This window comes from Podarcis gaigeae (genome assembly GCF_964106915.1).
Source record: "Podarcis gaigeae genome assembly, chromosome: 3".
NCBI classification, from domain to species: domain Eukaryota; kingdom Metazoa; phylum Chordata; class Lepidosauria; order Squamata; family Lacertidae; genus Podarcis; species Podarcis gaigeae.
The window spans coordinates 97,469,186-97,482,131 of record NC_139680.1 but is presented as its reverse complement, the minus strand read 5'-3'; the positions used below and the strand labels follow the sequence as shown (position 1 = coordinate 97,482,131).

Genomic DNA, 12,946 nt, shown 5'->3' with positions numbered 1-12,946 from the left:
GTGGGGTGACATTAAAGGGAAGAAAAACTTCCAAGGCTGAGGCTACTACACAAAACCAGGCTCTGTCCCCGTGGCACAGCATGAGGATCCAAAGACCTGTGATTTTCTGCGAACCTGGTGCTGCCCAGTCCTATTCATACTTACTCTGAATTCCCATTCAGTGCAGTAGGACTTACTCCCAAAGAAGTATATGTAGGTTTACAGTTTTAAACTTGCTTTTATTTCCCCCTTCAAACAACAGCTTCCCCCTCCCTTTGCCACATTACAAGCTGCTTTTGAAATGAGGAAATTTCAACATTAGATCATTCTATGCCATGGGGAATAGTGAGGAGGCTGTTCAAATACTTTTTGAAAAGTCAAAAAAAAATTGGAAGAAATTTAAAGACTACCTGCAAAAACATTGCAAAATATTTGAATGTTAAAGTGATGCAGGATATAAAGACAATGTGGCATTAGTGCCATAGTTGAAAAGAATATGTAAAAATGTTTTATGAGAAATCAGGTTGAAAAGTTAGAATATCATTATGTCAAACTTAAGTAAGAGGGTATAAGGGGAAAAATTGGAGACATAATAGATGAAAGGTACAACACAGAATAAGATCTGAAAAAAGGTTAGGCATTGCTGAATATGATTGTGTAAAAAGGGAACACAGAAAAAGGAGATGTGAGGAAGTCAGGAAAGAAGGATATGAAAATTATGGGTAAGAAACTGGATATATATGATTTTTTTAGGTTTATTCTTTTTTATGTTTTGTGTTGCATTTTTCTGTTTTTGCTTGTTTCATTGATTGTGATGGTGTGTTTTTTTCTTTTATTTTAGTCCTTTTTTATTTCGGCTTTGAGTGTGAGGTTTGTTGTATTGTTTGAAAATCGCAATAAATATCTTTTTTAAAAAAAAAAAGTCCAAAATTGTGCAGAGCTAAGTCTATTGTGTGAACCTCAGCAGCTCCCCATTAGTAGAATGCATCCCCAAATCTCACATTCAGAACACTAAGCCTCATGCACAAGCAACTGTTTCCAGCACCACCTTGACCAGGGCTAATCAATGGGGAAGGGCTTTAGCTTAGTGACAGATCACATGCTTTGCATAGAGAAGGTCCCAGGTTCAAGCCCCAACATCTCCAGGCAGGGCCAGAAACCCTGAAGAGATGCTGCCAGTCAGTGTAGACAATACTGAGTTAGATGGACCAATGGTCTGATTTGCTTTAAAGCAGATCCCTATATTCCTCTTGCTAATCTGCTGTTCAGGAGTGTCACCACATTCAGGGCTTTTTGCCCTGAGTGACCGATAAGCACTGGGAGCATCCAGCGGTCAATCAAAGTCTGGTTCATTACGACAGTGAACAGCTCATCCAAGGCATGAGCACGACCCACTGTTACTCAGCACAGACTGCATTCAAGTTAACACAAAACCTTTGGACTAAGATGAATTAATTCTAAACTCAGCTCAGAACATAAGAAGGCCTCTTATACTCAGTGAGACCACTGGTCCAGCTAGCACACTTTATTCAAGGTAGGGCTCAGTCATCCTCAGCTGCTGCACAACCTGAGTGCAACTCCCTTGGCAGCTCCACAGGGGAGAATTGTCAAAACCTGGGCTGACCATTTGCAGGCTTCCTATACTTTAAGAGGACTTCGTGATTCAGCTGAGCCTTGCTTGAGCAACAAGATGCTCCTGATGTGGTCCTGCATCCTTGGATACTCTTGGGGTTTTTTATCCTGTCTCCTGGTTTACCTTTTGGTCCTGACTTCCTCTCCAGTCTGACCCCACAGCAGATGACTGAGGCCCATATCCCAGGTCTGCCATTGTTTGACCCTCAACTTGTTTGACCCTCAACTTGACTCTGGTGCATGGGATGGGAACTGTTATCAGACTGAGGGCCACATTCCCACTTGGGTATTCTTCGGGGAGGGGGCACGTCTGGTGGCCTAAGGCAAAAGAGGGCAAAACCTCTGTTTTCTCTTTCTTTCTTTCTTTCTTTCTTTCTTTCTTTCTTTCTTTCTTTCTCTCTCTTTCTCTCTCTCTCTCTCTCTCACACACACACACACACACAAACAAACACACTCCATCCAGGCAACCAAAAGGCATTATCAAAGTTTGATGACATATTCCAGCCAAGCAAAAAGAGATTGTGAAGCAAGGCCAGGAGGGAGGGGTGACCTGGAGAGGGGAGGTGTGACTGAGGAGGAAGCAGAACATAGAATGAGTCCTAAGGGCCAGATAGAGGGGCTTGCAGGGTCACATTTGGCCCCCAAGCCTGAGGTTCCTCATGCCTACTTATAGTGCCACCACTTGTCCCCTCCCTCAAGGAGCAATGACCTCATGGAAGTGGATGGAAGGAGCAATTAAAAAGGGAAATAGGAAGGCAGATGCAGCATGCAAAGCTGGAGTAAGCCCAGAATCCTTCCCAAAACTTTTATGGAAGAGTCCAGGACTCATTACGACCTACTGTGGGGCACCTAGTTGGGTCAGAAGCGGCATATGCACAAAGCTGGGATTTGCATCAGAGTAAGGACTCTTACATCTCAGTCTCTCTCCCTCTCTTGTAACTGCTCTGGACATTTTTTTCAAGAACCTACATTTAGTACGTGTCCTTCTAAAGATTCCCATTTGTTTCATTTGCAAGGTGAACATAGGCAGCTTTAGAAAGCGAATCAGCTCTGTGATGTGCATCCCAAACATTAGCTTATAATTGAGAAGCTTATGGGGTACAGCAGATCTATAATTTCTTTAAACATTAGCATTTCTAGCATCTGCGCTCGAAATGAACAGCAGCTTCTCCCTGCTGTTTCATATGTCTCCCCCTATGTCATCTCAAGATAATAGGCCCCTCTTCACTTTCCTGAATTTGTCTGTCCCTAGTCACTAACTAGGCACACATCTGCTTCAGTTACTCACAATCACTTGGGCAAATCAATAGCTAACCTTTTAATAGGAAGCTACTCAATAGTGATGCCAGTTTCTGTCTTTGGTTGCATTAGCAGTGATCACAGCTATGTCACACAAGGAGCCAGAGATCCTAACCTTCTCTAGTTACTTATTGAGTGGATAGCTGCTTTTATCTCCTGTCTTGATTTAAATGTAGCTTCATTGAGGCCTGTTTTAAAGGATTGCATTTGTATTGATTTATATCATACTTTATCGTTAAACCACTTTGAGAGCTTTGTCTAGGATTTAATTTTGCAATCGATAATAATAAACAACAGTAGCAATCCTGAGAGGTATGCATCACACAGAGAAACAGTAGCTTCCTGAAAGCCATCTAAGACAACTTCATAGCTGAGCAGGGATCTGAACTCAAGTTTCCCAAATTCCAAGCACAACAACTCCTCGCTGGGCAGCTTTCTCTAGACTGCTAAATTTTTTAAAAAATGGAACCCACCCTTAAAGGGGGTAAAGGGGACCCCCTGACCATTAGGTCCAGTCATGACCGACTCTGGGGTTGAGGCGCTCATCTCGCTTTATTGGCCAAGGGAGCCGGGGTTTGTCTGCAGACAGCTTCCAGGGCATGTGGCCAGCATGACTAAGCTGCTTCTGGCGAACCAGAGCAGCACACGGAAACACCGTTTACCTTCCTTCTGGAGCGGTACCTATTTATCTACCTGCACTTTGACGTGCTTTCAAACTGCTAGGTTGGCAGGAGCAGGGACCGAGCAACGGGAGCTCACCCCGTCGCGGGGATTCGAACCACCAACCTTCTGATCGGCAAGTCCTAGGCTCTGTAGTTTAACCCACAGCGCCACCCACGTCCCTGCAGTGTTATAGTCTCTCCCCATTATACTCTTAAGGCCACATTTGCACCACACATTTGAAGCACTGTAATACAACTTTAATCAGTCATGGCTTCCCCCAAAGGATTATGGGAGCTGAAGTTTGTTGAGGCTCCTGAGAATTATTAGGTCAATCATTCCCTCTTCCCTCTGGGAACTCTGGGTATTGTAGCTTTGGGAGGAAACTAGGGGTCTCCTAACCACACTCAGCATTATAAAGGCTTTTAACAAATACATTGATTTGTAGCTACTTCAGTCTGATTCTTAATCATTCTATGGACAGAGCCAAGAAATCTCTGCAAAATTAGGTTATGCTGAATTCTAAAAAACCAGAATACATACAGTGGTACCTTGGTTTACAACCATAATCCGTTCTGGAGGTACGGTTGGGAACCAAAATAGGTTGTAACCCAAGGCACACTTTCGCCAATGGGGCCTCCATAAAAAAAGGGTTGTAATCCGAAGAAAATGGGTTGTAATCTTTAAAAAAAGGGACATGCACTTCTGGGTTTGACGTGGTTGTAATCCAAAATGGTTGCAAACCAAGGTACCACTGTACATATTTTAAATATGCATTTGTGTCCCCCCCCCCAAAAAAAATAAAGAGCCAAGAACAAACCTTTGCACGAATCATCCTCTATTGGCTGCTTGAAAGCTGTTATGTCACTGAACGTGCAAAGAAACAAAACAACTTTGTCCTGTTCATTTCGAATTGGAGCAATTTTCACAAAGAACCAAACAGGAGTCCCTGGGGGAAAAACAACACACACACAAAACTGGTCAATGACATAAAAGCTGTACAGCATGCCAACCATATTGTTTAACGGGGAGAGGCATTGCTTCAGCAAACAAACAGAAGGACAAAAGGTTATACGGTGGCAGCAGACCAGCAGAAACAACTGACTGCAAACATATACCCACTTACCTGGGAATGTGCCCCATTGAATTCAATGGGGCTTACTTCTCAGTAACTTGTACAGCATCAGTGGACAGCATGTGGTCCACAGGTCACATTCACCCTTTGACTGCTCTCTGTGAGGCCCACCAAGCCCCAGGGAGTCCCACCACACATTTAAATCACTGTTATACCACTTTAATAGCCATGGCTTCCCCCAAAGAATCCTGGGAGTTGTAGTGTGTTGAGGTTACTGAGAGTTATTGACCCTTACTTCCCTCACAGAGTTACAATTCGCAGAGTGGTTTAAGAATCAGACTTTCTGCCCAAGAAACTCTGGGAACTGTAGTTCTGGGAGGGGAAGTCTTCTAACAGCTCTCGGCACCCTTAGCCAACCACAGCTCCCACATCAAATCAGCACAATCTTTGCACAAGAGGAAGGTGTAAGTAGGCTTGGGGGAAACTTGGCATTTGCAGAACTATGCAAAATATTAAGGGGAAAAACCCGAAGTGGGAGTGGAACATAGTAAGTGGCTATAGAATGCTCGCTGTCAGTGAGAGAGAGGGAATGGGAAACTGAGGGAAATGAGAATGGAGTGGCTGGAATCCTGAACAGGAAGCACTCCATGCTGCAACATTTTGTTGCAGTTCCCATCTGTAAATTAGATTTCCAATGATGCAACTATCTTCATTGATATTTGGTTAGTTTGGCTGGTCAGCGGAAGCACATTCCTGTACTTCTGATGAACAACAGCAGTGCAAGGATGCAATAAAATAAGTAAGCCCCCTCCATGCCCCCACCTTTTTCCATTGGAATCCTAGCATTCTACTACCTGCAAGAAGTCCAACATTACAGGAGAAGGAATGAGAATTTTGGTTTTGCTTCAAAAGCATGCAAACCTTCTTTGAATGGAGGTCAGAGTAGTTCAAAAGAAAGAAGGATGTTCATCAAGGGAAATAATAGTGCTATCTTGCTCCTTTCAACTCTCTTTTATATAGAGAGAGAGGGAGAGAGAATGGATCTGTTTGCAACCAGTCACAAAATGCAGAAATTGAGGTCACTGTTGAAATGCAACTGTTGAGGGGGTCTTTGAGTGCAACGAATACCGTAATCACATGGCCTAGACTGTGTATACTCTCCAAGAAACAGATAGTCTGCATTGACATAATTTATTTTATTTGTTTATTAGAGCATTCATATCCCACCGTTCTAGTGTAAATACACCGCTCAGGGCAGCTGATCCAGATTCCCTTCCCAAGGAAATCGTCACAACATGTATAAATTATGCAGCCTGTCTCACATTACATAACCCTGTCTCTGCTCATTTTGGGGGGAACGTTGGGAAAACTCACGAAGCTTGGATATAAGGTTTGGAGGGGTCATAAAGTTCTCCTCAGAGTCGAGGTGAGCTTCAAAGCTTTAAAATTACCCTGGGGCCACAGAGTTGAAGGCAGCACACTCTACCCCCACCTACCATCAGCCAGGGCACCAAGGTGACTATGAGGTTCCACTCCTGCATCCCAAGCAAACATCACAGCAAGATGGAGACCAACTTCCACCAGCCAAAGAAGGAGCAGCTGCAGGGATACCACTTCCCTCTGCTCTTTGACCAGAAGAATGCTCTGCTCTGACTGACAGTTGCTCTGGGACCGCAGATGCAAGAAGCAAGGACATTCTGGCCCCATCCATCATTCAGAGGAACAAGGGCCATCAATTGCTATTCAGGCAAGGACATCAGCAAGGGGAGATCGGCATGGATAAAAATGCCTCCTCACAGAATCATAGCTCAGCAGTTTGTTCTGGCCTTCAAAACAGACTTCCTTTTTGCTTCCAGTGCCCTTCTCCTTGGCATTAGCCACTTGGGGAGACAGCAACCGTCTGAAAAGATTATTTTTTTAAAAAAAGCAAATAAATACTTAGGGGCAGCTTGGGGGTTTCTCCAAAGGCTGAAGCTGCTGTGGAATGTGGTGGCTAAATTGCTCATGGGAGCAAATTACCACAGGCGCATAAGACCCTGAAGGATTTACGGTGTCTACCAATCAGCTACTGGGCCAAAGTCAAGGGGCTGACATATAAGGCCCATACAGTCGTATCTCAGAAGTCAACAGAATCAGTTCCGGAGGTCCGTTCGTCTTCTGAAACGTTTGACTTCCAAAGTGCAGCTTCTGATTGGATGCAGGAAGCTCCTGCAGCCAATCGGAAGCTGCAGAAGCCCCACCAGATGTTCAGCTTCTGAAAGAATGCTCGAAAACCAGAACACTCACTTCCGTTTTTTGATCGTTCGGGAGCCAAAACGTTCAACTCCCAAGGTGTTCAGGAGCAGAGTTATGACTGTATAACTAACATATAAGGCCCTATGAAGCTCAGGACTAGGTTACATGAGAGACCGGCTTATCTTTTACATACAGAGTATATCACTGCTGTCGGCAGGAGAGTTCCAAAGATCTCAGAAGCTCACTCCACTGAACTTGGAGCAGGGCTTTTTAGTGTGGCTGCCCCCATCCTGTGGAACAATGTGCCCACTATCTGCACTTTCTGGGAACAAATGAAGACTGCTTTATTCCAACAGGCTCCCCCAGCTGGGTCTTTACTGCTTGTTAGGGTTTTCGCCTTGTTTTAAATATACTTGTTGTTTTTAACCCTTTGTTATTGTTGTTGTTTAGTCGTGTCCGACTCTTCGTGACCCCATGGACCAGAGCATACCAGGCACTCCTTTACAATTTAACCCTTTACAATTATCTTATATGCAACACGCCTTGAGACAGTGGCTTGGAAGGCAAGCCATCAACCAGTATTAATAATTACAAAATAAAAATAAAATAGTTCTATGACTTGGCTTAACACCTGAGCAACAGATGAATTCTTGGCTTGTTCACACACCGCAAACCACCTCCCACTATCCACCTGCCCTGCTTCCCCAAGCCTGGATAGCTCAGTTGGCTAGAGCGTGATGCTGATAATGCCAAGGTTGCAGGTTTGATCCCTGTGTGGGATAGCTGCATATTCCTACATTGCAGGGGGTTGGACTAGATAGTCGTCAGGGTCCCTTCCAGCTCAACAATTCTATAAGCCTCCCTCCCTCCCTTTAAATCACATTTACTTGGGAGTAAGTCCCACTGAATTCAGTGTGGCTTACTTCTGAGTAGACATGTATAGGATTGGACTAAATGCTACCCCAGCCGGGTATACCAGCTACACACCAGGCCTGCTACGAAAGCTGGGCATGTGTCACCTCTCCTGTAATTACTGGCTATAGCAAAGCAGACGGCTGAGTTTTGGTTACATAATAGTTACAGCTGACCTTTGAAACTCCCTCAATCAATATTACACTATTCATTTTTAATGCTGCTGCTGCTGCTGTACATGATGCAGGAAGCATTCTTCCCAGGATTCATTAGTGAGCAAGTCAAGTGCCTGCGATCGGGATGGGTTAGGCAGGCCATGCGGGCGAAAACGAAGTTTTTAGATACATAAGCCGAGCGAAATCTCTTGCATCTGACCGACTGCTTTTAAGATTAATGCACCGGAAATTCGGCGAGGTACTAACTGCTCCATCCTAGCAAGCAGAACACATAGTGAGAAGCGGGGGGTGGGGGGTGGACCTGGCCCTTCACAGCTTCCCGGGAGGAAAGCATAGTGCAGTTATGCTGATAGACCCAGCAAAGCCATTTCCAGCATCTTAAAAGGCTTCTTCCTTCACGCTTGTCTGCCATCGAACCCATCCGTGGGCTGGCTGAGAAGAGGGTCAATAGGTCAGAACGCTACATGTTAAGATGAAGAAATCCTATTTCATTCCCCCGAGGAAGAATCAGAAAGGGCTGAGGTTACTCTGTTGAACTAGAAATATCTGAAAAGTGGTTAAAGAAGAAAAATAAGTCGTCAACCCAACAGCTCTTTTGAAATGATGTATCGGTTGGTTGTCTCTTTAGTATGCTTTTAAATGAGTCCTGGGGGGGGGGGGTGCAACAGATTTAAACTAACACCAACAGGACTTGTGGGGGATCATAGAAATGGAGAGCTGGAAGGGACCCTGAGGATCATCTAGTCCAACCCCCTGCAATGCAGGAATATGTAGCTGTCCCGTGTGGGGATCAAACCTGCAACCTTGGTGTTATCATAATAAATAATAATAATTTTTTTATTTATACCTCGCCCTTCTTGGTTCAAAAACTGGGCTCAGAGCGGCTAACAACAAATTTAAAACACTTTAAAACACTTAATTATAAAAGCAGCATAAAATACAGTATAAAAGCATGAATAACAATAAAAATAAAAATAAAAAATTAGATAATCCCCAGGGCTAGCTGGCTGAATTGGTCCTACTTGGGCCAGCGAGGAGGTCAGGGGAGAATTAGCTGTGGGGTCTCAGAGCGGGTGATCTTCATAAAAGGGGAGGGGGAGGGAAGAGAAGGGAAGGGAAATAAAAGATCAGGCTGAATTCAAATTAAAGGCCAGGCGGAATAGCTTTGTCTTACAGGCCTCATGGAAGGAGGTTAAATCCTGAAGGGCCCTAGTCTCATGGGACAGAGCATTCCACCAGGTCGGAGCCAGCACTGAAAAGGCCCTGGCCCTGGTGGAGGATAGTCTAACTTCCTTAGGGCCCAGGACCTCTAAACTATGGTTAGAGCACTATGGTTAGAGCACTATGCTCTAACCAACTGAGCTATCCAGGCCCATGGCTCAGTGGCAGAGCATCTGCTTTGCCTGCAGAAGGTCCCAGGTTCAATCCCTGGCACCTCCAGGTAGTCCTGAAACTTCAGGTGGGGTGTACATCCCTGTACAGAACAAAAGGAGTCCAACAGGAATCTGAGTGGTTCTCCCGGTGCTCTTATCCTTTCCTACAGATTAGCGCTGGCCACTTTGTGCTGCAAAACTGCCCCGAGCAGAATCCTGTCTCAGAAGGAGCAGTACTTCAGGCTGTACTATAATAGGCAGGAAGGGAACAAGCTGAACATGAATAAAAGATGACAAGGCAAGGGAACGATCGGGTAGGGAGGCGTTATTCGGTCCTTGTAAGAGCACGCCGAGTCTCTGAAAACAGACAAGCAACCAGATTGCCAACACTGAGGCTTGCAGTCAGGAAGGACACAGGAAGAACCTTGCTAGATCGGACCAGCGGCCCATCTAGTCCAGAATTCTGTTCTCACAGTGGTAAACTAGATGCCCATGGGAAACCCGTGACCAAAACTTGAGGGCAATGGCACTCTTTCTACTTGCAGTTCCCAGTACAGTGGTACCTCGGGTTAAGTACTTAATTCGTTCCAGAGATCCGTTCTTAACCTGAAACTGTTCTTAACCTGAAGCACCACTTTAGCTAATGGGGCCTCCTGCTGCTGCCATGCCACGGTACTATTTCTGGGTTAGCGGAGTCTGTAACCTGAAGCGTATGTAACCTGAAGTGCATGTAACCCGAGGTACCACTGTAACTGGCATTCAAAGGCGTAATGTCTCTTGACAGTGGAGCCAGAGAATAACAATCATCACTAGTAGCCATTGATAGCACTGTCCTCCATGAATTTGTCTAATCCTCTTCTAAAGCCATCCAAGTTGGTGGCTATCAACGCCTCCTGAGGAAGGAAACTGGGAAACCCAAATAAAATAATTGTCCCCTGTCCTTCAGATGATGGTGATGATGATTTTGATTTATTACCTCCCTCTTCACCCTAAGGTCCCAGTGTGGGCTACAACTTAAAACGGAAAGGGGTCAAACTATCACAAGAGGTGATGAAATTTTGGGAGATTGAATAGTTACAAAGGAATGGTCTCGGTGGTGGGGTGCACATTTTTATTCTTATTTATTTATGATTATTACTTTGTCAAAATAAAAGAATAAGAATAATAAAAGAAAAGGGGGAAGGGAGGAAGAAGGCAATCACAAAAAATGGAATGTGTTTCAGGTATCAAAGGCCAGAATAAATTTGGGATTAGGCTTTTAAATCTGTGTTTTGGAGAATGCTGGGATTCTGCAGCACCATGTCAGGATTTCTTCAATAAGAAGGTCACTAATGGCAGAAAGACAGCTTAATACCCCTTCCTTAAAACAGGGGTAGGGAATCTGCAACCCTCCAGATTCCCTACCCTCAGCCTCAGGCCAGAGGTCAAGGATGATGGGAGTTGTAGTCCAGCAATATCTGGAGGTAAAAGACCAGCACATATTGCCTGGGGTTGATGGGAGTTGTATTCCAACAATGTCTGCATTGAGGACACCAGGTTGTGATGGCTGCTGTAATTAGTCAGGTATCCAATCTCTGTAAAAAGAGTGTTTACTTACACTCACTGATGCTTCCAGTTACAATTTATGATTGGCAATCCTGTTACTGTACTCCAAGTAAAGGTATAATTCTCATCACTCACACCTCCTGAAAATTGTTAGTGCCAAGGAAAGGGCAGGGGGGAATAGTACTCCCAGTGCCATTCCTGTAGCAGCGATGATGTCTTGTTAAACCACATCTCATGATCTGCTCTCCTGCCTGCATTTCTGGTTTCAACGTGGCACTGTTGAAAGGTGAGTGAAAAACCTGACTTACTGTTCTTCTTGTACATCAAGATTTCAAAGGAGTTCATCTCGTAGTTCTCAAACGTCTGTCGAACTTTATCTATGGTGTCTTTGTCAGTCAGCTCTCCGTACATAAAACTGCAGGGAAAGTGGAAAGACGTTCAAAGTAAGATAGAAGGCAGTCACAGGCAAAGCATATTGACACAACAAGACATTTACAAAAATATATTAATGACTATTGGGGTACTCTCAGTAGGATTTGCATACTTAGCCACTGAAGCTTGTTTGTTGACACTAACTATTCCCATGAAGAAGAGACTTTTGTTTGAAGTATTTGGACTCTTATATTTTTTTAAAAAATCAGCTTACTATATGTCAGGCTTGGGGAGAGCGGTTTCCTCCCTCCCTTTGGCCGTGGGTAAGCAGAACAAAGCAAAAATCGTCTCTTACCATTTAAAGAGATTTTAATGATCCCAGCTCAAGAACAAAGAATCCATTTCGGAGTAAAGGTGCTCCCAATTAAGGTTTCCACCCACTTCCCCCTTAGTCACTTCCGCTGCTTGCAACCTGATCTCGCAACCACCATGCCTTCTGTGCAGCTACCCTATCTAATCTCCTTGACCTTGGACTGGACAGCTGGACACTTTCCAGTGAACCAGAGTCTGTTAACTCTCTCTCTCTCCCTGTTCTTCTCCTCCTAGCTGTTCACCCCCCCTCCCAGTTCCTCCAAACTTTTGTCTTCTGAACTATGTCCCTCTGCTAACCGCAGTTCCAAATCTATACTGTCCCACTGCTCCTGGGAATATTCAGGATCCTGTTCAGGAGCAGGGAGAGGGGGAAGCTCCCACCATTCCTCATCTGTGCAGCACGGTCCCTGACACTATATTCTCTTCTTTTTGTTGCACCATTTCTCTCTCCCTCTGTACATGTGTGTGTGTGTGTGTGTGTACCTGCACATTTTAAACATTTTTCTTCTTAGAAAACCGGGGAAAGGCTATCAATGGCTACTAGCCATGACGACTATGTTCTGCCTAGTCATTGGCAGTAGCCATGTTCCTGAACACCAGATGCTGGAAACCACAGGATGTAAGAGTGCACAGGTTCTGCTTAAGGATGTTCCATAGGCATCTGGTTGGCCACTGTGAGGTCAGGATCATGGACTAGATGAGCCATTGGTCTAGATGGCTTTTCCTATGTTATTAACCCAGGGAATTGTAGTTTTCAGACAGGAGCCAGCCTTGTTCCTAGATGGCCAGTTTGTCAACCATTCATCCCAAGTTGTTTGCACACAAAAAATGCCAGCATGACAATGTTTCAAACTACCTTAGAGCATGAAGAGCATGGGTCATGACTTGAAGGCCACCAGTGTAGTAAGCGAGATTTTGGACTTTGACAAGGGAAACCTGGGTGCAGATTCCAGTTTAGTTATCTAGGCAACCTTGGATGAGGCAAGGCCTCTCAAACTAACGTCCCCACAAGATTGCTGTGAGTACAAAATGGAATTTTTTTAATTTTCTGCTAAGTACTTTAAAAGAAGGAGAGAATACAAAAGTGCCATGACCATTTTGATCTTTCCAGTAGCACCTTAAAGACCAACTAAGTTAGTTCTTGGTATGAGCTTTCGTGTGCATGCACACTTCTTCAGATACGAAGAATTCTTCAGATTCTTCAGATACGACGATAGGTATCTGAAGAAGTGTGCATGCACACGAAAGCTCATACCAAGAACTAACTTAGTTGGTCTTTAAGGTGCTACTGGAAGGAATTTTTTTGTTTTGACTAT

General features: G+C 44.5%; 1 protein-coding gene across 5 annotated transcripts in view; it reads right to left on the bottom strand.

Moving 5' to 3' along the window:
• KCNH1 (potassium voltage-gated channel subfamily H member 1) overlaps positions 1-12,946 on the bottom strand; it is a 218,021-nt gene that overhangs the window by 174,466 nt on the left and 30,609 nt on the right. For all 5 annotated transcript variants that reach the window (XM_083733198.1, XM_083733194.1, XM_083733196.1 and 2 more), the window contains exons 3-4: positions 11,195-11,301; positions 4,391-4,519 (exon numbers count right to left, since the gene is read on the bottom strand). In XM_083733198.1, the coding sequence (XP_083589324.1) occupies positions 4,391-4,519; positions 11,195-11,301 (236 nt within the window). The remainder of the gene's footprint in view (positions 1-4,390; positions 4,520-11,194; positions 11,302-12,946) is intronic.